Source organism: Rousettus aegyptiacus, unplaced genomic scaffold (assembly GCF_014176215.1).
Source record: "Rousettus aegyptiacus isolate mRouAeg1 unplaced genomic scaffold, mRouAeg1.p scaffold_m13_p_9, whole genome shotgun sequence".
NCBI classification, from domain to species: Eukaryota; Metazoa; Chordata; class Mammalia; order Chiroptera; family Pteropodidae; genus Rousettus; species Rousettus aegyptiacus.
In genome coordinates, this window is record NW_023416312.1 from 96,390,648 (window position 1) to 96,418,593 (window position 27,946).

General features: G+C 40.3%; 1 protein-coding gene and 1 pseudogene across 8 annotated transcripts in view; both read left to right on the top strand.

Annotated features, from left to right (window-relative positions):
* Window positions 1-27,499, top strand: part of AFF2 (AF4/FMR2 family member 2) — a 445,289-nt gene extending 417,790 nt beyond the window's left edge. For all 8 annotated transcript variants that reach the window (XM_036227103.1, XM_036227107.1, XM_036227104.1 and 5 more), the window contains 8 exons: window positions 654-931; window positions 1,475-1,538; window positions 4,688-4,824; window positions 8,875-8,946; window positions 9,294-9,387; window positions 11,640-11,692; window positions 18,716-18,906; window positions 23,283-27,499. In XM_036227103.1, the coding sequence (XP_036082996.1) occupies window positions 654-931; window positions 1,475-1,538; window positions 4,688-4,824; window positions 8,875-8,946; window positions 9,294-9,387; window positions 11,640-11,692; window positions 18,716-18,906; window positions 23,283-23,404 (1,011 nt within the window). In that variant the 3' untranslated portion in view covers window positions 23,405-27,499. The remainder of the gene's footprint in view (window positions 1-653; window positions 932-1,474; window positions 1,539-4,687; window positions 4,825-8,874; window positions 8,947-9,293; window positions 9,388-11,639; window positions 11,693-18,715; window positions 18,907-23,282) is intronic.
* Window positions 18,105-18,222, top strand: LOC118608613 (annotated as a pseudogene).
* Window positions 27,500-27,946: the final 447 nt, after the last annotated feature.

The following is a 27,946-nucleotide window of genomic DNA, read 5'->3' on the forward strand; positions in this document are numbered from 1 at the left end:
TATTTCTATAGCAATGACAACTCAGAGTGAAACTTGGAGATTTGTTAGCCATTTGAGTTTTGAACTGGTCAAAATGAGCTTTCACCATCTCGAGACTTCAAAATGAGAAGGCATTCAGGTGGCATTCACTTAGCTGGGGATCGGTCAAGCTCCTCACAAAAGGGTAGCTTTGGCCTTGGTCCCAGGGGAAAGACTATTGCAGTACAATGTCTGGCTTGCCAATGTTTTGCTATACTGGGTCTGATACTTTCTGTACCGTAGTGAAAGTTTCTGGGCTGGTTCCCTTGTCAAAAATATACATATCAGGGTTACCTCTCTCCCTCTTCCTCCGCCTCCCTCCCTTTCCCATTCTTCCTTTCTCCCCTCACATCCTCTACCTCATTTAGGTCTTTGCCAATGGCCGTCTTCATGGGATGATGGGACTATGTAATCACGGCATCCGACTGGCTTGATGTTTGATGTTAACATAAAACAAAATCTAGTGATTCTGAGTTCCTAAAATACAGCAGGATCACCTATCGATCCTCAAGCTGTGTCCATTGCTTTCTTTTCCCTTGCCTTGTTTCTTAATGTGCTTGATATTCAAAGCATTTATGAAAAGATGTTCTAAAACTCTGAACCTAATAGAAGTTATCTGTCCTCCTTTTTCCCAGGAGGGAGACACTCCAAAAAAGGCAGCCTCTGCCACTGTCACTGTCACCAACCCTGCTATTGCCACCGCCACTGCTACTGCCATTGTCACGGCCACAGCCACTGCTACTGCCACGGCCACTACCACAACCACTACCACTACCATTTCCACCATCACCTCTGCCATCACTACTGGCCTTATGGATAGCAGTCACCTGGAGATGACGTCCTGGGCAGCCCTGCCCCTTCTGTCCAGCAGCACCACCAATGTCCGGAGACCCAAACTCACTTTCGATGACTCGTATGTTGTCCCAGATTATCATGGACCCAGTATGGGAGTGGTGAATGCGGGAGGGGGAGTAGCGTGACTTTTCTAGCACCATGCATGTGTCAGCCAAAATAAGACCTCAGCAGCAGCTCCTGTAGCGTTAAAAGTATGTCCTTCCTCATCAAGAAGCGTCTTGGGCTCATTTTAATTATGGATCTCTGTTACTATTTTCAAAGGCAGGTGCTTAATTCTAGGTTGCTTTGTCCTCCTTTCTGATCTGTGTCCTCAGAACTGTGTGCCAACAAAGGTTTACAGCTATGTTTTGTTGGATCTGTTTGGATAACTAAAATGGTTGGGGCTGGGAGGATGTAGTTATTTATACCAATGGGCCATTATGCACTTTTGAATTTCACTTATTATTTCAAATTTAGTTGTTATATAAATGATAGCATTCATCTGCCCTTCTCAAGGCAGCGCATAATGATGAATTTATAGCAAAAAAAAATTTTTGACTATTTGGTTTTTAATTAAAATATGAACTATTGTTTTTTTAAAGAGCTCATTTTGTTTGTTTAGGGTTCACAATGCTGATTATTACATGCAAGAGGCTAAGAAGCTGAAGCACAAAGCTGATGCTCTGGTAGGTTCCTTTCCTCTCATTGTTTTGCTTCCTTTAAGGTATTATAATTTGAAGGAAAACAAAGAAGTTGCTTTACAAGCAATTCAAACTTTCTCATTGCTGCTCTGACATAGGGAGATTGGATCTGCTTAATTCTTTAACACTGTAATTCCCGAAGTAATTCTCAAAGTGTTCAGACTAGGTTACCCTGCTATTACTATTACGTGTATTCATTTTCCTACTGTTATTCCCCTTTCCCCAACTTCAGAAGCTAAATGTTATATACTATTCATTATCTTTCAAGTGAATTTGAAATGACTTTTGAAACTGTCCTGGAGAAGGTGGGGGCTTCCATTGGGTCTGGTAAGCCAGAAATTGGTGTGGGCAGGAAGAGGGTCATTGACAGCTGATCAAGTGGCCTCAAAATTTGTCTTTGTGAAACTGAGGCCCATTGAAAAAACCCAACTCCTTGCTGCATTTAATTACGTGTTTCCAGAGTGAGGCTCATAGCCAGGCTAGGACCCTGCACAGAGAGGGGAAGTTCTGTGATCTGGATTTCCCAGGATGCTTGGCCCTGCTGCATCCAAGGGTTTTGGCCACATAGAACAGGGATGAGCTCAGCTTGTTGAGTTGTCTTGATCAAGCCTCATAATAGGGTTGTCTCAACTGTGTGTTACAATAACGTGGGGAGCTTTAAAATAACCCTGCACTAATGGAATCAGAATTTCTGAGACTGGGACCACAGGTATGGGTATCATACCTGAGGCCTTTGCATCTGCCACTTCCCTACTTTTTGTCATTTTCCTCCTGTGGTCCAAATTGCTCAGGTATTATCTGCAGCTAACCTTTCTGTGGTATGAATTGTCCCTTGGAAATACTTGTTCCCTGCTCCTGCAGACAAAATTGACAAGGTAGGTGGGGTGCCAGCTCCACTAGAGGTGCTGGGAAGACTGTCCCTCTGACCACTGTACATGAGGTGAGAGATTGGAATGTCATTGGGTGACTTTACTGCCGGATTGAAGATGAAAGTTTTTTTCTGAATGTCCTAAACTCCAAAGCACTGCAGAAGGGCTGTGGAGTCTTCCCTCTGTCAGAATAAGGACAAGGGGACACATAGCTATTTTTTGACAAACTTGTCCATGAGCAGATAAAGACTGGAACACACATGCGAGACCATGTAGATGAAATTTTTAAAGAATTGAGAAAAATCAGAGTCACAGATACATACATACAGTTAAGAATTGCCATCACTCGCTACCTTCCAGGGTGTGGTTATGTGTCCCCACCAAAGCCACTTGCAGTCTAATCCATTTAGAAAATTCATTTTCCACTGGGGAGATTTTGCCTTCCTGGAAGCAAAATTGGTTCTTGAAAGTGGGGTGAAAAAGTCTTAGATATTTCAATGGTACGTGACTCTCTGAAGGGCCACATTACATAAATAGATCATCAGGATATCGTTGATATTAAAATTTCAGTGGGGCTGTGTGAAAAATGTCTTAAAAAACTCCATTGTGGGGTAGTGATCATGGAAAAAGAAAAGGTTGAGAAATATTCATTTAGAGTAAGATATCTTTGCTAGGCTTATATCTGTTGTAAAGTTGGAAGCCACCTTATAGTTCAAGCTCCTCATCTTATAGATGGAGAAACGGGGTTGACCTGACCACTATTCGGCACTATGGCCATGAAATTTTGTCTCTGGACTTTAGTTTCTCCTTTTGGAGAAGGTGGGGTTTGGGCTAGGAGATCCTTAAGAATCCTGCCAGCTGTGAATTTGGGAATGAAAAGTCACTTTCAAAACTCAGGATGTAAACATTAACATCCCAAATGGGAAAGCCAGTTTGAGCCAGGTGACCTAAGGAAATTATCTCATAAAGCGAGAGAAGATAGTTTTCATATACATATGTTTTCATAAAATCTTTTTGAATTTGGTTGAAAATGATATTTTCCACAATAGCTTACAGAAAGGAAACTACAGAATTCCTGCAGTATATAAAAGCTGAAGAACATTCATTGTAAAAAGAGTCATTTACAACAAGAGATTCTGAAGGACCCATAACTCATCATTTTATAGTTGTATTTAATCCTTTCCTAGAGACAGCTACTCTGCCATTTTGAGAACTGAAGCCTTCACAGTTGCATAGAAAATATTTTGATAAAAGGTATACAAGAAAATTAAAATACCTAAATGTGCATTATATTAGTTCTTTTACATAAAATTCTGCGTTAGCAGAATTCTTATATTCAGCTATCAAAAATTGAAAATGTTAAATACTGTTATAAAATACTCACTGTAAAAGTGTCATATATAATATTCATTACACATAAAAAAGAAATCAGTATGAGTAAGTCACTTTAATCGTGACCATTATCAAGGCTAAAACCTTTTGCAATAAAATTTTACTAAACTCAAATATTTAGTAGTGCTATATTTTTTGGCTTTTGACACACTATTTCAGACCATCATTTACAATAAAAGTGATGTGATTATTGTCAACAGTCACACTATAGCTTCCCATCTTTCATGACAATAGAATCAATTTGTGACTCTTCTCCTGAGAGTGGGGTTGATGTGGTTATAGCTCTGAGCAAAGACTGTATGTGTCACTTGTCCACCAGGCTTACAGAAAACAGAATTGCATTGCAAGCTCTGTCTATAGGACAGTATAATGACCAGTCTGGTAAATTTAGCGAATAGAAATGAGTCAAGGCACGAATTTGGATGTGGTCCACCAAGAAGATAATAACAACAATAATACCACAAATATATGATAATACCACGTACGTGATACCTTAGCTGCAGTCTTCTTTTCTCGATCAGTCTCATTGTGATGACAATAGAGCCTTAAATAGTTACATTATTGTCAGGACAAATGCATACACTATTCCCCCTCTGATGTCATTGTTTCTCAACCTTGGTATTGTTAGGCTGGTAATTCTCCATTGTGGGGGGGGGGGCTGTCCTGTGCCTTACAGTATGTTATGTTTAGAAACATCTGTGACCTCTGGCCACTAGATGTCCCCTGTCCCTAGTGGCAAGAACCCAAAACATTGACAGACATTGCCAAATGTCCCCTAGGGGAGGGGTGCAAAAATGACCCGGTTTGAGAACCTCTCCCTTGTATGAGAGAGGAAAGGGAATATCATGCTGACAAATTGTCTTCCTGTTACAGTTCGAGAAATTTGGCAAAGCTGTGAATTACGCTGATGCTGCCCTGTCCTTCACCGAATGTGGCAACGCAATGGAGCGTGACCCTCTGGAAGCAAAGTCTCCATACACCATGTACTCTGAGACCGTTGAGCTTCTCAGGTTACTGGCCTTTCTGCAACCATTGTCCTAAACTCGTTTCAGTTATAATTAGAAGCTGCTATGTTTTTTTAAATATCATTTCCACATAGTAATGATTTGTCCAAGGCATCTTCTTCTTAGAAGTCATGATAATTAGTTCTTACCATTTTATTAATGTCATGGAAAATCCATAATTGATGGGCACTGCTTTTGTAAATTATCCCCTTCAGAGGTTATAATGTGAGTGTAATAATTTGCAATACTCATAAAATTAAAATGGAAACGTAGTGGGAGGAAGTATAATAATTTCACCATTTGGCATTGACGCTTGTCTTTTCAAAGCGCAGTTTTATAATTCGAAAAAGTGGGTGTTATTGGGATTTCTGTTATGAACCATGTTTTCTAAGAATTTTTCTGTCACGGTTATTAAAAGGGGGGGCACTATTGCAACACGAGATCACCTTTAAGGCCGCAGGTGTGGAGTAGATTTTCGGTGGGTCTGGAATTTAAGGGAAAGTGACAAGGTGGTAGCAGGGGGCAGGGTTGAGATGAGAGGATGAGAATGAAAGAGGGTATATTAACTACACAGATTATTAGTTTCATTTGCATTTTAAATGAAATTTTCTGTCCTGTTGGTCTTGGCAGAGTAGAATTTGTGGGTAATCAAAAAATTCCTGGAAGAAGGGGGAAAGAGAAGAAGTGATATTCTAGTGTTTTCTAGTAACCCACAGATATTTGTAAAATAATTTAATCCACCTCTGAATAACAGATATGCACCATCACTTACTGGATCGACTAAATAATTGTTTTTGATTGAGTGAGCACTTCTTCACCTGATAGGTCCTTATATCCTGGTCATCTCTGGCTCAAATAATCAATCGAACCAGGCCTGGTTTTTACTATGTTGCTTGTATCTGCATAAATGCTTACAAATCTGAGGACACTTGTCCCCAAACCTTTAGACAAACACTGGCAAATTTAGCATGCATATTTCCCTGGGAAAGCATTCCCAAATATCTAAAGAATGTGAACTATTATAAATAAAGAAAAACTATGCTCACATGGAATAAGAAGATTGAGTTAAAGCCACAAAGATAGGGAGAACATAAGAGAAACCCCAGCCTCACCTGGGCTTGCCAGGCCAGGTAGCCATCTTTGGCTTCTCTTTGCTCTGAGAAGCTTGTAAAGTATCTCACCAACTTTATGCACTGTGAAACCAATCACTGCCATTCAGTAGCTTTCAAGGGGAAATTGATTTCTCAGTGTCTATCCAAGGCTGCTCATGATCTTCAGAGATGCACAAGATGAAAATTCTGGCAAAAATTATAAGCATTAAAAATTGAGGGAAAACATTAATGAACAAACATAGAGAGAATTCATATCCTCTATTCACTCAAAAATGCAAATTTTAAAAAGGCACTTTATAATTTAATGAGAAAATGTATAAAATGTTGATACCTAGGGTTAGCATGCATGCGCGTGCGTGCGCGCGCACACACACACACACACACACACACACACATTGAGTACCTAGGCCTGTCCTATGCTGGTATTGTGGGTGGAAATTAATCATTGAAAATTGAGGAGAATTTTGGCATTGTGTAGGAAAATCTATACAAAGGAGCATTCATATCTTTTGAGCTGGTAATTCAACTTCTAGACATTTGAATTTGCTCTACTGAAAAACAAGTCATTTGTATGGTGTTCAATTCCGCATATATTGTAACACACAACCAGAAGCAAACCGAATAATCAGTAATAGAAGAGTAATTAATTACATCAGAGTACACGCGATAGAATACTTTGCAGCCATTGAATTGCAACAACCATGGAGACCATGTAGCTGCATGAAAATATTTATAATACGATGTTAAAGTAAAAGCAAGCTGCAGGATTATATACACATTACATTTCTGAACATGAAAAGCATGTTTCTGCATGTAGACCAACCCGGAAGGTAAATGAGGTCATAGCCATAATGGGGTGAAATTATAGGTGTTTTCCCTCTCTATATGTTTTTCTTTCTTATTAATTTTCTTTTAGGAAAATACATGCTCTCTTAAAAATATGACAGGAAAACATCAGATTTCATTTTTGGTAAAAATGCAATCTGAATTGTCAAATAATATTTATTTCCATTAGAAAATGCTTCTTTTTCCTTAATTATTTATAAAATATTCTTTTTTTCTAAGCAGAAGTTTGTTTTTCATTATATTATAATTTACACCCCATAGGAGTATATTCCAGTGGAACCTGGTGAAAGTTGGTGAATAATTTATGGACATTCACTTTAAAGTCAATATTTTTTAACTTTCTTTCGAGTTAATTGTAGATTCAAATGCAGTTCTAAGAAACCATATAGAAAGTTCCTGTGTACTGTCACCCAGTTTTCTGCCTCCATGGTGACACCTTGCATAACTATAGTTCAGTATCACAACCAGAGCATGGACATGATACAATCTATGGACTTTATTTAGATTTCACCAGTTTTTTTCAGCTCTCACCAGTTTTACATAAACTCCTGTGTGTCTTCTCTCTCTCTCTCTCTCTCCCTCTCTCTCTCTGTCTCTCTCTCTCTCTCTCCCCATATGTGTGTGTATTACATTTACTGTAAAGTGTATAATTTTTTGAGAGAAATTTCAGTTGGGAATATAATGGGCTGAATCAACTAGGCTTTCTGATCCATTTAAGCAATCGAAGCTCCACTATCAAGTCACCTCAAAAGTGGTTGCAATAAGAGGGTTACTGTAACAGGAACACAGTTTTTAGTAGTGTAATTTTATGTTAAAGAGATTTTTATTACTCTCTATTCAACAGTATGCTGGCTACAGAGAGAGAGGTGGGGGAGGGAGGGAGGGAGAGAGAGAGCCTCATTTTCTTCATTCAAGTAATTATAGTTGCTCTGAGCCTCGGGAATCTGCAGTGGATATGTATTTTTGAAAACAAGTGGGGCATCACAATAACTTGACATTTCAGTGATCCAACTATCAAAGACAGTTAGATTTATTACACAATAAAAATCCCTTTGCTTAATGTTGCAACAACAGGAGGAACACACATCAAGGGCACAGGTCTTTTTGTTGGAAAATGTGCACTCAACAGAAATGGAGCAATAAGTGGGAAAGCAGGGGGATGAAGTGTGCTAAGGGGGCACAGAGTCTTGGGGGTGGGGCAAGCCTGGAGGCACTGCCCTTCTGGGGAGGCTACTGAAAATGAGGAGTTCGTGATGCAAGCACAGCATCACTGCAGGCTCCCCATAGCCTTCTTGTGAATGAGAACTGGCCCAGCCATCCACACACTTTCAACTTCCTTCTGCAACACTGATCTCTGTTACTCATTCCACCACAAGTACCTGTGCAATTGCATTAAAGCTCAGACAATGATTTTATGCAATGAATTGATTTTCAAGACTCTAAATGCCCAAAATGAAATGTGCTCAACTAGAAGGAAAGAAAAGGAATTACTCAACCTTTGATCACCCCACTGTGGAAAGTAACAATTAAAGAGAATGGAAAGAGAAAATATACAAGCATTATAAATTAAGGGTGCTTAGACCTTTGAATGCTGTGAAATCCACCTTCCTCTGAAAAAAAAAAATGAAACCATTTTCAATAGGAGTGTATTCTAAACCTAACCTTTTTAACTGTGTAATTGTGGTCTCCCCATGCTCATGTCAGACATAGTTGTATATTATTTTCCTCATCTGGCAAATGTAACTGAGACTGACATATGTGTCCACCTTCCATTGAAAACCAGTAACATTTAGCTAGAGTGTCCTAGAAATAGCATTTATACACACAACAAACCAACTGGAATTCCTAGAACGTGGGTTCCAGATTTGGCTGACTTCTCCAGAGCTGATTTCTATGTCATGTCAGTGTCATTGTGGCACTCTTTTGATGATCATTTTGTGTATGTTTTCAAGACAGCATGTTTTTGCCCATGTGTCCTAGTCGGTCTCCCCACCCGGAGCAAATGTAAGGCTAACACATTCAGGAGATGGGGATACCAATGACATTGGGATGCTAGGGTAATACAGACTGTACTTGAACTCGTCCTTTCTCTTCAAAGGTATGCAATGAGGCTGAAGAACTTTGCAAGCCCCTTGGCTTCAGATGGGGACAAAAAGCTGGCAGTGTTATGGTAAGTCTCTTGGAAGCCACAAGGAAACGGCTGAAATGTTACAGAATGATTTGAAAACCCCAGATCATCTTAAGCTGCTTACTTCAAATCATTATTCTTGTTTTTCATTAAACTGTTAAAGGATAACTAATGGATTTCTTCAGCAGCTGACTAAACATTTACTCTCCTAATTTACACCCTTATCAAGATGGGATTTTAATGCTTACCCCTTCTCTTTCAATTTTGTTATACTTACGTTCCTCAATAACTATAGGAGCATAACTGCAAAATATGAATCAGCGTTTTTTTACAGTTTACAGGTTTCACTAAACACTAACAGTAACATAATCCTTTCCTCATCACCACAGCTACCGATGTTTATCACTTCTCTACTTGCGGATGTTTAAACTGAAGAAAGACCATGCTATGAAGTACTCCAGATCTCTGATGGAATATTTTAAGGTAATCCTTATTTTGTATAATTTATAGGTACTGGGTGATTAAATCACTAATGAGACATGGCAGGCATGTTATTAAATGTCAAGGTTGTAGCTGTCAAAGGCTTCAGCTCCCTCATCCCACAGGCCATGGCCCTCCCACCTCTCCTTCTGGGCTCAGCAGAGAGCTTAGGTTTGATTTGATTCTGGGGAGAGAAGCTACAAATAGTTCAATCCCTCGATTATTCTTTCAACTGACCAAATGGCCCTTGGCAGCTTCCCACTTGCAATCAAGGGGATGATGGCTTCTTCTCCAGCCTGCATGGTTGACTCACCAGGGGTTGACTCAACTGTGGTTCTGGCTGTGGCCAATCTTGTGTTAAGTGAGAAGATAATACAGAAATTTCTCAACAGTGAGAGAAGTCACTGCGGCAACCCTGGGCTCTCGGGGTCAGGGGTGGGGGACATTTACACCCCATGGAGCCCTTTGCCCATGAGGAGTCTTGGAGTAGACTTTAATACAACTGATTCCTTTGGTTATCAAAATCAACAGACACTCAAACAACAAATAAAGAAATAAAGAAAGCTACCATCTAGGGAGCTGGAGTTTTTAATTTATCAGCAAAAAAACATCTTTTGACTTCAAAATCCAATACCAAAATTTGAGAATGAGCCTGGATGAAAATTGCAAGCAGCAGCCTGGCCCTGGTACCAGATGCTGCTGGCTTGAGAGACAGTGGAACTTCTGCCCCCCAAAACTGGTCATGATGTAGAATTTAGGAGGCTCAGGGCAGGAAGAGGGTCCTGTTAGGCTGGTCTCAAAAGAAAAAAAAATTACTTTGTTTATTTACTTGTTTATTTATTCACTTATTTACTCACTTATTTGCCAAGTGTATGAGACTGCTTGGCTAAATTGCACCAAAGCAGTTGTTTGAAATGAATTGAATCATGACCTTACATCAGTCATCCAGACCCAGTGAGTGGAAGTGCACAGCTATATGAGGACGCTGACTGGGTTGGGAAAAAGCGCAAGTTCACCAGGTATTATGTGGTGTAAACATAATGCCATAAAGCTAGTGCTCATGTAGGTGAATGCAGCCAAATGCAACAGCTTCCCATCCTTTAACATGTCCACGGTCTATTCCTAACAAGGTCCCAGGTAATGCCGATGCTGCTGATCTTGTATTAAACCTTGCAAGCCACTGCTCTAATATCTGTCCTCCAGTCCATCCCGTGTAGCTTTCAGGGCATTGGAAAATATGAACAGATGTTAAATAACTCACTCTGGCATTGCATTGAGCTTGAGATTAAAACTGGAGTCTGCAGAACATAGCTTAGATGTAGGTGTCTGCATTCCAGAGAAGTGTTGTGTTCTCACTGGGCTCCTAAAAGTGCTGACTCTCCTTAGCACCCCATTTGCGAAGGGGGCTAGGAAGGAACCCAAGAGTTAGGAGAGGACTGTAACCTGAGCCGTGAGGCCAAAGAGGCAGGCCAGAGCCAGGTTCAATGCCACAGGTTTCCTGGCCCTGTGCTACTTGGGCTGCAACCTGGTGACATCATTATAATGAGTTGAATCACTCCACAAGTGTTTGGCCACGAAAATACAGGAGGCTTATTCTTTCACCCAGCCCAGTTCTATCAGAGAGAGAGAGAGAGAGAGAGAGAGAGAGAGAGAGAGAGAGAGAGAAGAATGTTTAACATTCCATTGCAATGCAGTCCTGGACCAGTTGCATTGCTAAATAGAGAAAACTGTCAGCCATGAGGATTTGCATGTAAAGATAGCAAATCAAGTTGATTCACCAAAAGAAAACAAAAAAAATTTAAAAATATTGCCTGGTCCTGGCACATTCCTGGGACGTCAGAAATTACAGCCCACCTTGCAACCCAGGGAGAAAGTTTGCAACTGGAGCGAAAGGTGAAAAGCTTGCCTGTACTCTGAAGAGCTTGTTTTGCAGAATAAATTTCAGATGAAGATAATTAAACCACTTCTTGGAGAACTGAGTCTAATTTCACTGGGCCTTTTAGTATATATAAGATCTTTCATCAAGTGACTTTCATGGTCCTGATTGGAGCCCACTAATTATCCTAACCAGCTATTTTCATCGAGTGTGTGTCGTGGTGTGCTGACGTGCACATACATCCCAGCTCTGCTAACGAAACAGGAGGCATCCCGAAATGCTGCAATCAATATTAATGTACTCCAAATCACACTTCCATCTGTTTCTGAATTAATAAAACACAAATAGATGTCCTTATTTCTCTCTCTCTCTTTTTCAGCAAAATGCTTCAAAAGTCACTCAGATACCATCTCCATGGGTAGGCACTGGAAAGTAAGTATCTTTTGAAAAGTGTTTTTTCAGAAAATCAGTGATTTAATAGATCCCAAATATTTTGTATTGACAACTCAGAGGCGAAGTCAGTTCTGACTTATACACATAAAATTCTAGTCATTTCACCTCATGAAAAAACAGAAAAGTTTAACATGATGTGATTCCCAATTTTTTTACCTATTTGATTTTTAAGCCAAATTATGACCATAAAGATATCTGTAAATGACACGGCAAGCACCATGCCATTTCAAGGAGGCAGGGTAAAAGTTAACTTTGCTATAGTAATTTTTCAATGATTCACTCAGTAATGAAAGACCAATGAAATATTCATTGATATGTGGTAAGTGCTGTTTAATAAAACCAAAGGTATAATAGTGCTGAAAATGTGAAGACACTTAGCCAATTATCTGAGCCTTCGTGATGATTGTTATATTAATACTGAAATACCCTGACCTAAAATATAAAAGCATCACTGTCATGCTGATTTAAGACTCAGTGGATTCACCCACTCCTGTGGTCATATTTAAAGTTGATTGTGCTTGGGATAGCTCATTCTTCCAAAAGTAGGATGGGTGTCAGGAAATCTATTTGCCTGGTCCTGATGCTGCCCTTAGCTTCCGAGTTAAGTTAAGTGATCCCCTTCCTCTCTCTGGGTTTGTTTTTTCATCTCTAAAACAAAAAGGCTGGACCCGATGACTTCTAAGCCCATCTGAAGAGATGTCGCTTCTAAGAGGGAGATTTTAAATCTTAGTTCTTTGTCAGCTGTGAACTGGCTATGTGTCTGCACTTACTGCTTGAGCATTCATTTCTCCTCTGATCCCAATACCTCCCTCACCACCTGAAGCCAATAGTGGGAAGGGAAAATAGATGACTGGACACATACTTAAAGTAAAACGTTGCTTTTTTTTTTCAATTTTCATCATTTCAAAATTCTAGCATCTCTGATTAAAACACTTTCTTCTAGAGTAAAATAGTCTTCTCTGCCACTTTATAAATATCTATAAAGCATACTCCCAAAACACTGGGCTGGTAAACTCTACTTTAAGATGATAAAAACATTCAGAATGAGGGAATGGATCCATTAAAAACTATGCATTAACTCAATTACTATATCGAAAGGAAATACTGTTTAAATTGTTGAATTAGGTCTCACTCTTACATTGATTAACAAAAGCGAAAGGACACTTCTCTCTGCAAGTTCAGAAAATAAAAATAACCATTGAAAGGCCCAGAGAAAGCTATTTTCTCTGAGCACAGAGTATATCAAGGGCAAGTTCAGGCAAGCAGCCATTAAAGGATCACTGAGAGAAATATATATATATATATATTCAGAATATATATATATATATATATATATATATATATATATATTCAGAAACTAAAGAACTCAAATGCATCCTAAGTTTATGAGGTCACATAAAAAGCCTATTGAAATGGTTTTTTAAGCAGCTTCTGTCTGAAGAAAGCACACTTCCTTTGGTAGGCCATAGAACTTCTGAATGAGGCAACTGAAAGCAAGTAGGGGTTACATCCTGCCCATTTTACAAACATTTCAGGCAGATTTCCTTGTGAGGATCTGAGGGCACAGCTGAATTCTATGTAATTCCTGTACTCCAGAAGCACACAATCCAGTGGAGGGAGATGAACAAAGTTCGGTGGAGGCCCTAGAGAATGAGAGCTTGGGACCCCCAGTTAGGGAAAGCTTCTTGTTTGCAAGTAAAGACAGTATGGCCTGGTTTCTCCAGGGAATGAGGATCACTGGCCTCACACAGGTCCTCTCACAGTACCTTTCAGAAGCAGCACCTCACGACCCTGGAGGAAGAGAATGCAAAGAAGCAGTTGGAAGAAGAAAAATGTGCTTGGTATAGAGCAGGGGTTGACAAACTTTTTCTGTAAATGGACAGATTTACATATGTTGAGATTTGCTGGTCAAGAGGAAAAACTGAGGCTATTACATAGAATTTAAGAGAGAAAGCAAATTTCTGCAAAAGTTTACTGACGAAATTCAAAACATAATAACAATTAAGCACAATTTTTACAATACAAATCTACTAAGGAGAACAGACTCTTAAAAAAATAATATTTTGCTTGATTGGGGCTCAAAGTTAGTCTTCTTTCTCATCAAATCGATTGCAAATGTTCCTCTTTTCAAACCATTTGTAGCTCACAGGTGATACAGAAATAGACAATGGGACAGATTTTTCAACCCCTGGTACAGACTCATGGAAGGCACATTGTGGACAATTTAAAGGGCTGGGTGACAGTTTCAAATGTCGCACAGAGAGAATAAAAAGAAAGAGGGCTAGAAAGGCTATGCAACTGTGAAAGAGACCATTTGAGGCCTTTAGAAGAGCTGTTTTAGTAGACAGGTGTATGTGGATGCCACACTGAAAGGGTTAGAAGAGAAAGGCTATCACCACTTGTTTGAGACATGGGCCAGTTAAAGGATTATAAGGAGTCTGGTGCTCACTGGAGGAAACATCAGCATTAAGCAGAACTTGAGAGGGCTGTGCCTGTGTGAACATAGTAATTGAGATACCTATGAGCCTGTGGAGAGCAGTGGAAATAAGCCAACATGGACACAAGGCTGAGGGTAGAGGTAGACAGCTATGTCAAGTGAAATCTTTAGTAGAGTGAAGGGTAAGATTTTGAGGTAACATTGCAGAATGGAAGTGGACTTTGGAAGAAAACAGACTTGCTTTCAAATCCAGGCTCTTTGACTTGTTTACTGTATCGCCCTCAGAAAAGAATTGAACTTCTCTGAGCCCGTTTGTCATTTGTGAAACAATGGTGACAGAAACTTACCCATAGAACTTTCCCGAGGCTTGGCGATGCTATTAGTGAAGCCCAGAGCTCCATGCTTGACACACCACAACTTTAATAAATGTTGGCTGCTGCTATTGCCACGGTTTTCGTTGTCTTTGTCACCACCTTTTTGAATTGGAAAACATAAGTGATCCTGACCCCTAGAACTCCCACAGCTCTTGGTTTGTTACCACAGATTGCCAGAAATTAATGGAATCTTCTCCCCTATTAGACTATTAGCATTTTTCAGTCAGGGGCCATTCCTTCTTTTATTCACCAAGTATTGTGTGCCTATTATGTGCGAGACACCTGCCAGGCCCTTTACATATTCCTTATCCTTGTGCTGTATGTGTTCTTCTATGTAGTAGATACTAAACAAGAAATGGAGGGATGGCTGGCAGGCAATCTGTTTATTTATTCAAGTGGTATTTATTAAGTCCATAGTACATGCACCAAGCATTGCTCTAGATACTGGGATATAGCACTGGATAGATAGAAATAGAAGAAATCTCTGCCCTCCTCAAAGTTATGTCTTGTCGTAGGAGAGAGACATTAAAAAGATGTGGTATGCTAAATGATAATAAATGTCAAAGAGAAAATCAAAACAAGGAAGGGGGATAGAAAGGGCTGCTGGGAATTGGGCAGAGAGCAGCGGGAAAACGTTGAATAGGGACATTGGAGGAGGACAATGAGAGAGTGAGCCCTGCAGATACCTGGGGGAGTTCATTCAAGCAGAGGGATAGCAGCCCCTCCAAAGTGGGGGCATGCCTACTGAGTCCATGGAACAGCAAGGGTTGAGTGTGGCTGACAGATGGGAGGATGCTGAGTCGGACCAGGATGCTAGTGATTGAAGTATGTGTTCATTTGCACATACTCACTTGCATGTACTGTGGACATGGGAAGATAAGGACAAGATCTGCAAATAGACCCACAGAAAAGAAACAGGATGAGGAACCCCAAGCAGAGGGGAGAACAAAATCGGAGTTGGAGTCATACCAAGATGAGTGCTGCATCAGCCCTCTTTTAGCCAGAATCACATTTTCTTAGCCAGGTTTTAGTTTTCATTTCATTAGTACAGTGCAGTGTGTAGACATGCTCATCAGAAGGTCAGCTCATGGAGCCTCGTGTGAGATCAGTAATGACCACAAGCAAACCCATACCCCAGCTCTCCTTGACTCCACTATTCATTACTTCAAAGGACGTGAGTAGGAGGTGGAAGACAAAGAAAGTGCCTCAATAGTATTTCAATGTTATGAGCTAAAAGGCCCTTTCAATATGTATAAGGTCAACAGAGGGATTTGTTTCCCTTCGTGACTTCTGGACCTGAGTGTAAATAATTGAATCCAACCTTTTCTTCCAGTCTAGGAAAGGCCCAGTAAAGGGAAGGCACTAGCTTAGGAGCACACAGCAATTTATGGCAGGGCCATGGCTAGAATCCAGGTCTCCTGGGATCCCAGTACTTCTTTTCCAGCACCACGTGGACCCCCTTTCAACATATGTGACACATGACAGCTTTGCAATTTTCTCTAGAAATTACAAATGAAGACATATTACTTTCTTGCCTTAAATTAGCATTTAAGAGTTAATGGCCAACACTTTGCAAATAAACTAGAAAAGAGCATTTGCAACCTGCCACAAGAAAGATATCCAGCATTCTCTGTTTTTCGTACGTGTGTGTGTGTGCGTGCACGCATGTGTGTGTGTGTGTGTGTGTGTGTGTTTAACTAACCTTTCTGTACCTAGCTTGGACATCTCCCTACCCACCTCTGCCTTGAGAATAAATCTTTCTATCAAGAGGTATCAAAACATCTCAGAAATTAGACACAGAGCAGGAAAACCTTCTTATTCCAAGCGCAGAGCAAGTGTGAGGATCCACTTTCCCTCTCATACCAGAATAGACCAGAAGATATACTCTGTGGATATGGACCAAAGCTCTCACAGGGCTATAGGCACAGCCCATGTTAGTCTCGAGGCAAGTATATCAGTTTGAATTGCTCCTAGATGCACTTTGGCATTTTGCTACATTGCGATTGTGGTTCCCTCGGATGCTCTGGGTGTGCTGCCTGTCCGGGGTGCACATCCATTGTATGGCCAGGGATTGGCTCTGAGCAACATAAGCCACCCTGGAAAATCAGAGTTGCCAACAGCAGCAGCTGATAAACGGGACATAGAGTGAGGTGGGGTTCCTTGATGGTGTGTCAGAGCTGTGTTCTGAGGAATAAGGAGGGGGTTCCTTAAAACATGGAGATTTAGGGAATCCCAAACACAGCATTCCCCAATTTGTTTTGCTTCCTCCCCAGCAATGTTTAATCATAATAAAGCAGTGCATTTGCCTGGGCAGTTGCTTGCAGTCTGGCTGAAAGAGAATAGGGAGGCCAGGGGGTACATACAGACCTTGTTCACAGGTGCAGGAAGCCACCCATGCCTTTGGGACCGTCCCCAGGGAAGTCTGCTACAGGCTGACCTAAGTCCAGGCCCTTAATGCTATGTGCAGCCAGCGGGTGACTCCTATTGCTGACATTAAAGAATTAAACAAAAATCTATCTCCAAACATTGGTACTGACCAAAATAGGAGCACCAAAGATTTCTCTTTCTAAATTAGCATACGGGCAAACAGTCAACAATTAACAGCCATCCCTGTAGCGTGTCTTTAAGAATCCTAAAGAGATCTTCAGAACGTTACTTTTTCCAGCTTCCCTAATACTACTTCTTGGGGGGCTTTTAAGAATTGCACTTTGCTTATTGTGCTGACGGAATTTGGAGCAAACTGTCATTGTGGTTTCCACAAAACACTTTGACAATAGACCAATATTGCACATCAACTGTTTTCTAAACGCCAGTAGCCATTCTGGCAGCAAGTAGAGAAACCATCATAACTCTGAACTGTTTCTTTCTCTGAAACATGCTTGTTGTATGTATTCAAAGTGAGAACTACTTTTTTGAATAGAGTTAATGGCAGGGAAAGATTCATCCAGCTCTTTTCAGTATTTTAAAATGAATATAGTAATACACATGGAGCCATCAGTGGTTGTCAAAGGCGGTAAGACATCAGTGTATAACATTAGCAAAAGAGATATACGGCTCATTCTACAGTCTGGCACTGTAGCCCTGTGGAGCTTGGTCAGATGAGGCACAAATGACATAATAAGCTCTCTCTATGCTGGGGCCTATGGAGAAACCTACTGTGTGAACGAAAGCTACAAGATGTCTTTTGATAAAAGTAGGTTCCTCAAAAAATTAAAAATAGAACTACCTTGCGATCTAGCAATTCCACTTCTGGGTATTTATCCGAAGAAACCCAAAGCACTAATTCAAAAAGATATATGCATCCCTATGTTCACTGCAGCACTATTTACAATAGCCAAGATATGGAAGCAACCTGAGTGTCCATTAGTAAACAATTGGATAAAGAAGAAGTGGTACATATATGCAATAGAATATTATTCAGCTATAAAAAAAGAATGAAATCTTATCATTTGTAACAAAATGGGTGAATCTAGAGGGTATTCTGCTAAGTGAAATAATTCAGATAGAGAAAGATAAATACCATATGATTTCACTTATATGTGGAATCTAAAGAACAACAACAACAAAAACAGACAAATCCGTCTACGGCCATACCACCCTGAAGTGCCTGATCTTGTCTGATCTTAAAAGTTAAGCCTGGTCAGGCCTGGTTAGTAATTGGATGGGAGACCACCTAGTAATACCAGGTGCTGTGGGCATTAAAAAAAACAGACAAGACAGAAACAGTCTTATAATACAGAAATAAATTGATGGTTGCCAGATGGGAGGGAATTAGCAGTCTGGGTGAAAAAGGTGAAGGGATTAAGAAGTACAGATTGGTAGTTTCCAAATAGTCACTGGGATGTGAAGTACAGCATAAGGAATACATTCAACAATACTGTAATAACTATATATACTGCCAGATGGGTACAAGACTTATCCTGGGGGACCACTTCATAAATTATATAAATGTCTAATCACTGTGTTGTACACTTAAAACTAATATAAAATCATACTGAATGTCAACTGCAATTGAAAAAAAAAGAGTGGGAACAAGCTCCACTCCACTTGGGCTCCATATATGTTCACCATGTTAAACCTCACTGTGGCAAATGGCATTCCTACGAGGTCCCACTGTGATGAGGCAAGTCTAGAGCCTGCTGTCACTGTTCCCAACCAGCCTAACAAGACCTCTCTCTTCCCATTCCCCAGGAACACTCCATCCCCAGTGTCTCTCAACAATGTCTCTCCCATCAATGCAATGGGAAACTGTAACAACGGCCCAGTCACCATCCCGCAACGCATTCACCACATGGCAGCCAGCCACGTCAACATCACTAGCAACGTGTTACGGGGCTACGAACACTGGGATATGGCTGACAAACTGACAAGAGAGAACAAAGGTATGTTTGTCTGCTCTACCCATTGCTTGCATACCATGGTGGAGTCAACTATGCTTTGAAGGACTTGAGTTTCCCATGGTGGCTTTATCTTTGTCTCTCTAATTTCTGGCTCAGATTAGAGAAGAGGGGATTAACTCTGGGCTGACACAGTGACCAATTTTTGCTGGGAGAGTGAAAAAAGCCTGAGATTTAGTTCTTTTTTAAAGCTGAAACTAATCTGAACTGTGATGTGTTGGCAAATGACTGTTTCATATTTTCGCTCTGTGGTAAGGTTCAACACAGAAACAGAGACAAAGGAAAAAAGAATGATTTGAAAATTAATTAAGATCCTGTTGGCTTCTGTTGTCAACTTTAATCTTTTTTTTGAGAGGTGAGATTGAACTAAGGCCTTCTACCTTCATTATAACCATCAGCTCCAGTGAGTACATGAAAATGTGGCTTGAATTCAGAAGCAAGGGCCAGAGCTCAGCTAGTATTTTTAACACACTGACAGCTGGGATGAAGGATCAGGGTCTTGGTTATGGTAATGCATGAGGTTTGCTATAAAACAAATGCAAGGAGAATGAGTCAGTGGTCTTTGGTGACTCAGGCTGCCATCTGTGACCCTAGATGTTACATTGGTTCACAATGAAGCCTTGCTATCCTAGTAAAGGTAGGAAGTAAAAATAAACTGTATTTTCTGCCCTGGTCATTCATTTGACTTCGCTGATTCTGGCCCAGAAGTCACAGACAGGCCCACTCCAGTCAAGGTGGAGACAGATGTGGGCCTTTCGCCATCAGACTGCAAAGAGGTGATGAGCAATTTGGAGCAGCTGAACCGTCTAGTCAGGAGGCATTAACATCCTGCACAGTCTGGTGGCTGCTGCTGCTGGAGCATAATGTGATGCAAGTTGCACCGAGAGAGTCTGGATGCTAGGTCCCAAGCAGTGTCAGGAATTTCCTGTAATCAGGTTGGGGCTGCAGGCCACCTGGATGTCAATAGAAGTTCCCATGGGTTTGACCACAAAGGACTTACTTGGCCCCCTGGCCCAATTCTTCTCCCAAGCCCAAATCTTTATGGCCTAGGCAGCTCTCCTGTCCTTTCCACTCTGGTCCCAGGATTCCAACCTGCTGCTCTTCTCTCTGAAAAGCTGCTGCTCTAGTCTCTGGGGTGGTTCTCTCTAGTATCTGATTATGGAATGAGGCACAGACTTCCCATCCCTCTTACTTGCTGTACCTTTACGGCCGCATTTCTGGGTGTATGGGGAAACCCTCCAGTGGAAAGGGAAGGGTGCGCATTTTGAAGCTTGATCATTTAAGTTTCAACCCTGCCTGGGTCGTGCACTGGCTAGGTGACCTCAAGCAAGTTACTTAAATCTGTGAGCTACTTCCTAGCTCTCATCTTAATAATGGATATAATAATAATGTGATGATGATGCTGAAACTACCCAGAGGGATAATAGAGATGGGTTGAATGAAATAACATACGTAAAGCACCTAGCATAAATATCAGGTGCCAGGTAAAAATCCTACAAATATTTATTCTTGTTTCTTAGTCCATATTGTTATATATCTATATAACTCAGCTTTCTGTGGCTATCAAATCACATTCCATAATTCGAGACTTTGACCCTCAGCCCAGCTATAAATTTACACTGAAATTTAGGACTATTTGCAAATATTGGTTAATGTGTTTGTGCAGCAATTTCTATATGCTAGGAACTGCATTATTTGCTTTATCATTTGTTATCTCATTTATCCCCATGTCACAGACGAAGAAATGGAGGCTCAGGGCTTAGTGAAGTTAAGAAACTTACCCGTGATATCACAGGTTTTAATGTCAGAAGTGGGAATTGAATCTAGAACTGTCTGGTTTCATATTCTGAACTCTTAATAAGTAGGCTACAGTGCCCATCTACTGAGCAATATTAATAATGGATCCTCAGAGACCTTTCATGAGCTCTTGCCCTCAGTCACCTGGGTAGTGGACCATTCTTACCTTGTCTACTTTTCTAGGCTTCTGGAAATCCAAAGACAACTGGTCCAGACAACTAGGCTCATCCAAGGGTTCTGGAATTGTAAGAGAGAGCACAAGCATCTTAAGATTTGCATAGCTCATCTGCCTTCATCACTATCTTATTTTGAATTGGTAACTGAAGGGTAGTTCAATATTTATGGATTTCCTTCATAATTGCATCCCTTTTCAAAATCTATTAAGGTAATTCCTTTTGAATTTACCACAGAACTTCCCAGGAGTAATGTGGTGCTTATTCTGATGTCCAAGTGAGATGGTGCCAATCCTGTCCTTATCAGAGTGTGTCAAGGAGTTGTTAAATTTCCTGCCTGATATTGAATCAAAACAAACTCTGTCACTCTACCAGCAGAAAGAAAATGTATCCTGTTAATGTTGTCATTGAGCTTTTCAGTGGACTGCGGGGAGGACCTAGTTTGTAATCTTCTCTTGGCAGCCTTTGGTTTCATAGTTTTAATTTCTGAACTGCTTAGAGTTGGGGGTTCTCCCCACATCTGTCTTGGGGAAACCGAGGAACTTCCCTTCAGATTGGTACTCTGCATCCCACTGGAGACAACCATGTACTTCCACCTCTGTCCACCCAATCGTGCAGTACAGATGGATAAAGTTGACTCTTTTGATGGAGGGTCTCCACTTCCACCCTGTGCCTGCCCAGCCACGCAGCTACAGATGGGTATTGCAGAAGACTATGATGCTAAAATAGGCCAATGGGGCTGTTGCTGCTCTCTACCTCCCCAGCTGCTTACTTGAAGCTGTTATTAAAATGGTGACCTGGATACCTAGTTAAGAATGCCACAACAGGCTTGATATAGAATACCCAGGGGACATCCTGACTCAATGCAGCTCACATGCATTCAACAATGACTAGATCCTTTAACATTTCCCTTAATATCGTATTACATGAGAAGGTATTTTAGATGCCAAAAATGATTTATTCCTTTATCAGCAGAAATTATTTTTATTGCATAGTACAAGTTAAAAAGTGTCACGTAATCAAATGAAGTTGATACCTACAGAAGAAGTCCATATGTTATACATAACATGAAGAATAAATGCATTGTTTAGTGAAATACCATCTGCTGGGCAATCAGGCTCATGTAACCCATGCATGGAAATTGCTTTCCAAGAAGGCAAGAGAGCAACCTAACCACTTTAAGGTAGTCTCTAGCCTCCCCCTAGCTTCCTCACCCTCAACTAGCATAGGCTTGATTTCCTTGTGGCTGAGGCCTCCTCTTTTGGGAGCTAACAAAAGGGATGCCTGGGTTATGATCTCATAACTGAAATCAACGTAGTGCTAGACAGATCGATTCAGACATGGAAAGAGGATGTCTTCCTAGTTTCTAGACATCATATAGTCTTTTCCACACACACACCCCATTGCCCCCTAAAGCAGAGGGTACAAAACTCTGGTCATATTGGTTAGTAGGTGGCCTCAGTGCTTTCCCTTCCCCATGTCAGATGGAGGGGAATTGGCCAGGCATTCTTACCATCCATGTCCTGAGGGTTGGGGGGACTTGTTGTGTGACACCTACTTGCAGGTCATTTTCCTTCCCTGAAGGAATTGGCAATAAGACTTACCAAATCACATGCCTCCCAGATGTTTATTTGGCTTTAGATGTTGATACTTATAATTTCTCTCCAGGTTCACTGGCTAAGTCTACATTGTGCCAAGAAAAAATTAGTAAAGTCAGTTCATTTAGACAAAAGGAAGGGAGAATATTTCCAATTCGATTACATATAAAATGACAAAACTTGATATCGTATAGACCTTGGCTACATACCATTTTGTGTATAAGGGCTCCTTTTTAAATATAAATTTATAATACATAAAAATATAAATTCAATATATAATATAAATATATTTTAAAACATTTTATCTTATATACATCATTTATATGTATATTTTATGTGCATATATAAATATTATATATGTTTATTATATAATACATATTGTGACATAATGTGTGTGTGTGTGTGTGTGTTTGTATCTCACAAAGTTCCATAGGATTGTAATGTACTTTTAGAATCACTGTCTGAAAAAATATATAGTGATGTTTGAAAAACCTTACTGTGAATTAACAGATATAAATGATTTTATGTTTTATTAATCACAATAACACTTGCAGACATTATTTATGCTGCAGAGCTTTTGGAGATAACTAAAGATTAAAATAATAGTACTTGATCTACATATGGAGTTTGAGTCCCTTAATAGTTACTCTAGAAATATTTGTTGAAGGAATGAGCAATGAATGACTTTTCCAAATTCTACATGGTAGTGTTATGGGAAAGCAGCTTAAACAATCCAGTGTACATTTTCATGGTATCATTTAAAGGCTTAACCAAAGTCCACTCTGATTTTCAGAATTCTTTGGAGATCTGGACACGTTGATGGGGCCTCTGACTCAGCACAGCAGCATGACCAACCTCGTTCGCTACGTTCGCCAGGGACTGTGTTGGCTGCGCATCGATGCCCATTTGTTGTAGTGGGTGCTTCCCCATCTCCAGCATTACCATCCATCACTCTACCTCTGCCAGAGCACCAATGGTCACTGGTGGAACTCCACTCATTTGGGAAAGTTCTCTTTGATTATGTTTGTTTTTATGCTTCTTTTGATATCTGTGAAAAACAGAAATCATTGTAAGTGGACACTACAACTTGAGAACAGTGTATGTTTTATTACTTAGTCATTTTTTTAGTATTTTATATGCATTTCTTAGATCCATCTATTTGTGCTTGATATAATGACAGTCCCTGCAGTATTGTTTTAAGTCCACACAACCTAAAACAAAGAATGGAAAGCACTTGTGATAATAACAGGTTCCTGAGAAATGAAACTATATATATACTTGGACACCAGGGACCTACAAAGATTCAAATTTTCAACAATAGCTATTCTCCAAACTATACTCTTATGTCCAGAAAAGAATATCATTTCAGAATCTATTGTTAAGCTTTTGTGGTTCCCACAGACTCAATCTTCAGGTGAGGATTTTCATTGCCAAAACTCACTGGTTAGATGTTGTAGCAACATCCTTAAATCAAGAGTATTAAGAAAATAAATGAGCATAGCAATGCCACTCTTAAAATGATACTGTGACACATGACCAGAGGATTTTTTGTTAGTATCCATTCCCTGATTCCCTATTTTTAAAGTTTTAATGATGAGAAGGAGAGGCAGCATTTACTTCCATGACTTTAAGGCTTCAGCTGGCATGAATATTTTTGAAAGCCATGATTTGAAGCATAAATCCTCACCTGGGATTTTCTTTGTGTAAAGCTCTCTTTTTGATAGGCAGTTTACTGGGTGCCCACCTAGTAGCCAAAATGCTACATTCCAATTTTAGAGATGAGAGATAGGAGGTCTGGAAACCATCCAAGGAATTCACACCTCTTCCTCTTTTGCAGTTGGTTGGCAGAATTTTTAAAATTGTATTTTGCTCAAATCTCTGGAAACAAAAGTCCAGGTATCATTACCTAGAAGTGATAATATACAGTTTGCTTCCTGGTTGCTTTAAAACACGAACTTCCCCAATTATTATTCCCATTTTCTATTTTACAGGGTTTTTTTTCTTTATCTTTCTTTTTTCTTTTATGTTTCTTTGTCTTTTTTGGGGGGGTGGGGTCATTAGCTTTTGACTAAAATACAATCACTGATTTTATTTAAGTTTATATTAGTATAAATCATTTCCATTAAAGCTCCAAAGAAATCTCCAAACTCTCTAAATAGTAGCTAGCCTTTTAACAAAAAATGAGTTTTGGGGTAATGCTTCACTCTAAGGTGCTTTGAAAGAGCCCTGAAGACTGGGCACAGTTCACCTAATTTGGACATTTCCACATCGGTTGCAACTATCCCCACCTCATTTTAGTCCCTAAACATTACAATGTAAATATCATCTTCAGTGTTCCAGCTCACCAGAAGAATCCTTCACATCTAGTAAACACTACCCATACATTAGTTCCTTATAATTACTTGCTGGTATATAATTCTACCTAGCCTTTAATCTACTGAGTTATTTAATTCTGTTCATTGAGTTATAACCAGTTAAATAATAGATATATGCACATGAATGATGCAGACTTGTATGATTTTTAAAGAAAGTCATGCAAGTCTATGATTGGAACAGCAAGGGATCACTCTGCACGCTCATTGTCAAGGTTAGATATATCCCCAGTTGCAAAAGATCCAGACTTGAGCTCCTCTCTGGTCATCTTTGAGTTTAAGGCCCTTTGTTGTATAATAAGGTTGTGGAAGTTCACTCCAATGGCTGAGGCCACATTGTTAAAATGACTGTTGGAAGTTTCCCAGCAGCTGAACCCAGCACTTTTTATGCTCCCAGTGTGGTTGAGCTTTACATTCACAATCTCAGCAACAACACTCACACATTCAGACACACATGCAGATGAATGAAACCTGAGAGAATCTTTTCTCAGCCTCTTAAAGGAGGAAAACGATAATGTGAAAGACTCCAAACACCCAAGGTGAGTATCACATATGAAAATTATACTGATGGCTTTGCAGTGACTCAAGTTCTCTGTTTTTAATGGCTTACGGGTAGAGTGCCTGACTATTCCTATATAATGAATCCCCTGGCTTGACTTATAAGTTCAATCGAGACCACAATCCTAGACCATTATGGACTTAGGAGCAAGTTCTTCTTGAAATTAAACCTCCAGAAACTAGGCATTCGAATGTTAGGGGCAGTTTCCCAGGGAAGCAAGTTTATTGCCTCATGGATGAAAGACTTGTAGCTCTAGTTTCAGTGAGTCATTATATCTACTTGACATACACCAGGGAGGGAGCAGAGAATCCTGCTGCCTGATGTCACTCTGGTGGCTGAGTGTAGTGTGTGCCAAATCAGCAGCACAATTATCAAATCTGACAGGCGAGCTCAGGATCACCACCAGATTATTTAGTAGACCCATTTGTAAAGCAGCTTAGAAACCAATTAAACATGGAGGATGACTTGCCTTCCCATCCCGGGAGATGAGACGTATTTCGGTTTCACAATTAAGGATCGTTGCTGTTTTCTAGGCACTCTATTTATCACATTGTAAATGGTGATGTGTGTCATAGGTGTGCAGCTATTTGAGAGATTGAGATAGGTTGTCAAGTAAATCTCTTCAGTATACCAGTTTGTGGGAGAGATACAGGACATGTGGATGGCAGTGAGAGATCCTGCCTCGAGACCTTGACGGAGGCTTGATGAGACACATCTCAATAAGCACATGGAGGTAGAGTAATGGGCAGGACAATAAGCAGCTCCATCTGAGCAAGTACGCAGAAGGATCTCAGCCCTGCAATGCGACCCAGGTAGGGCCACCACTATGCCTTCATTTGTCACCCAAGCTCCAACCACAGAGAGTTTGATGAGTTTGTGTTATGATGTTGGCTTGGCTTTGTATTTTTAATTAAGTTTGGGTTTTTTAGTGGTTTTGTCATATTACTGTCTGAGTTTGGTAGGTAGGATTAATTTGAAAAGAGTATACTAGTGTGGTCCTCGGGGTAGAATTTAGCCATAAGCATGTTGTTAGCCAGCCTGTAGACTGTTAATTACTTAATAATCTCATTGGGAAAATACTAGTAGTTTTATATTTGGATGACATAATTGGAAAAGCAGATTAGCTGCTATTAACTTTTAAAAGACTTGAGGTTGGGATGCCTTTTTTTTCATGTAGTGACATAAAAAGATTCAAATCTTCAGTCAATAACCAAGTTGCTAAATTAGAAACCATTTCCTAAAATGTGTTTTGTTGAGCTTCCAAATGGATGGATTTTCATTTGGACATTACATCACTAAATGCATTGGACTGAGTCTGCATTGAAAAGATACTTGTTCTAGTGTATCTTTCCCAAAGCAATCTAATTCAGATTTTGTTTCATTCAAATTTGCATCCCAGAGGTTGAAGTTGGAGTATGAAGTTGGAAAGCATTTTTGAAGGCAGAATCAATTTAGCTGTGAGGGTGAAGCCCTCACGTACTTCTCAACAGACATGATAAAATTCACCTGTATGAGTTGGCAGGTGGGAGAACCAAACGGGATTGCTGGGTAGGATTACTCAGTAAGGCAATGAACTGCTTAGAGAAACACCACTATCCCCATTGAGAAACTGTGTAGCGAGACAATATAGCTACACAATATCAAAAGAATGGGTCTATTCAAAGCCCCCCAAATTCAATTCTGTGGGGAAAAATATTGAGCCAGTTGTCACTGCTTTGTTTCACGACTGGCAAACTAAATTCCTCTTTGTTATCATTGTCGTCGTTGTCGTTGTTGTTTTTCATTCCCACTCGCACAGCCTTATCCTCATAATTAAACTCTGAATCATTTTCTCTTTGGTGTTAGCAAACTCCAACGACAGAAATGGCATCTGTGTATATTGATAATCAGCATTTAGCCTGGCAGGAGGCTAATCGGATAGGCTGGTCTCAGACATTAATCCTACCATCTGATGATATTTAAGGGCAAAGAAAAAGTATTAATCCCCTTTCCATTCTCTTCCTCACAAATCTAGAAGCCCTCTTTACCAAGAGCATCATATTTTCCTCTGTAATTTATCGACTCAAAGGAAATTGCATTGTGGGGAGGGTGGAGGGGACTTGGGGTGGGAGGGAGGGTAGGGAAGCCCTTCAAGGCCAGGCTGCCATTCTTGCCCCTTTCTGCTTCTGACATGAGATGTTAATGAATCATTCATTGGCTCACATTGGGTTAGGGGACACTAAACTGCTTTTCTGATCCATGACCAATCATCATTCTTCTAAGAGATTGGAGCTTTGCTGTTTCATTAACTGTGCAGTGTAGACTAATGGTGTTTAATAAAAATCATTCAAAATTTCAAACTCTTTTGCCAGTGACCTCAATTTTGTTGGCTCTTTGATTTGCACCAGACTTTGAGGAGGGAAAGGGGAAGCAAAGGAAGCCTGCCTGATCCCAGACCCCTGGCAGAGTGCTGCAGCGGCAAACCCAATGCCTGCCGGCACTTGCAGCAGCAGCATGCAGACCAGCTGTGGGGAACGTCCTGAAGAA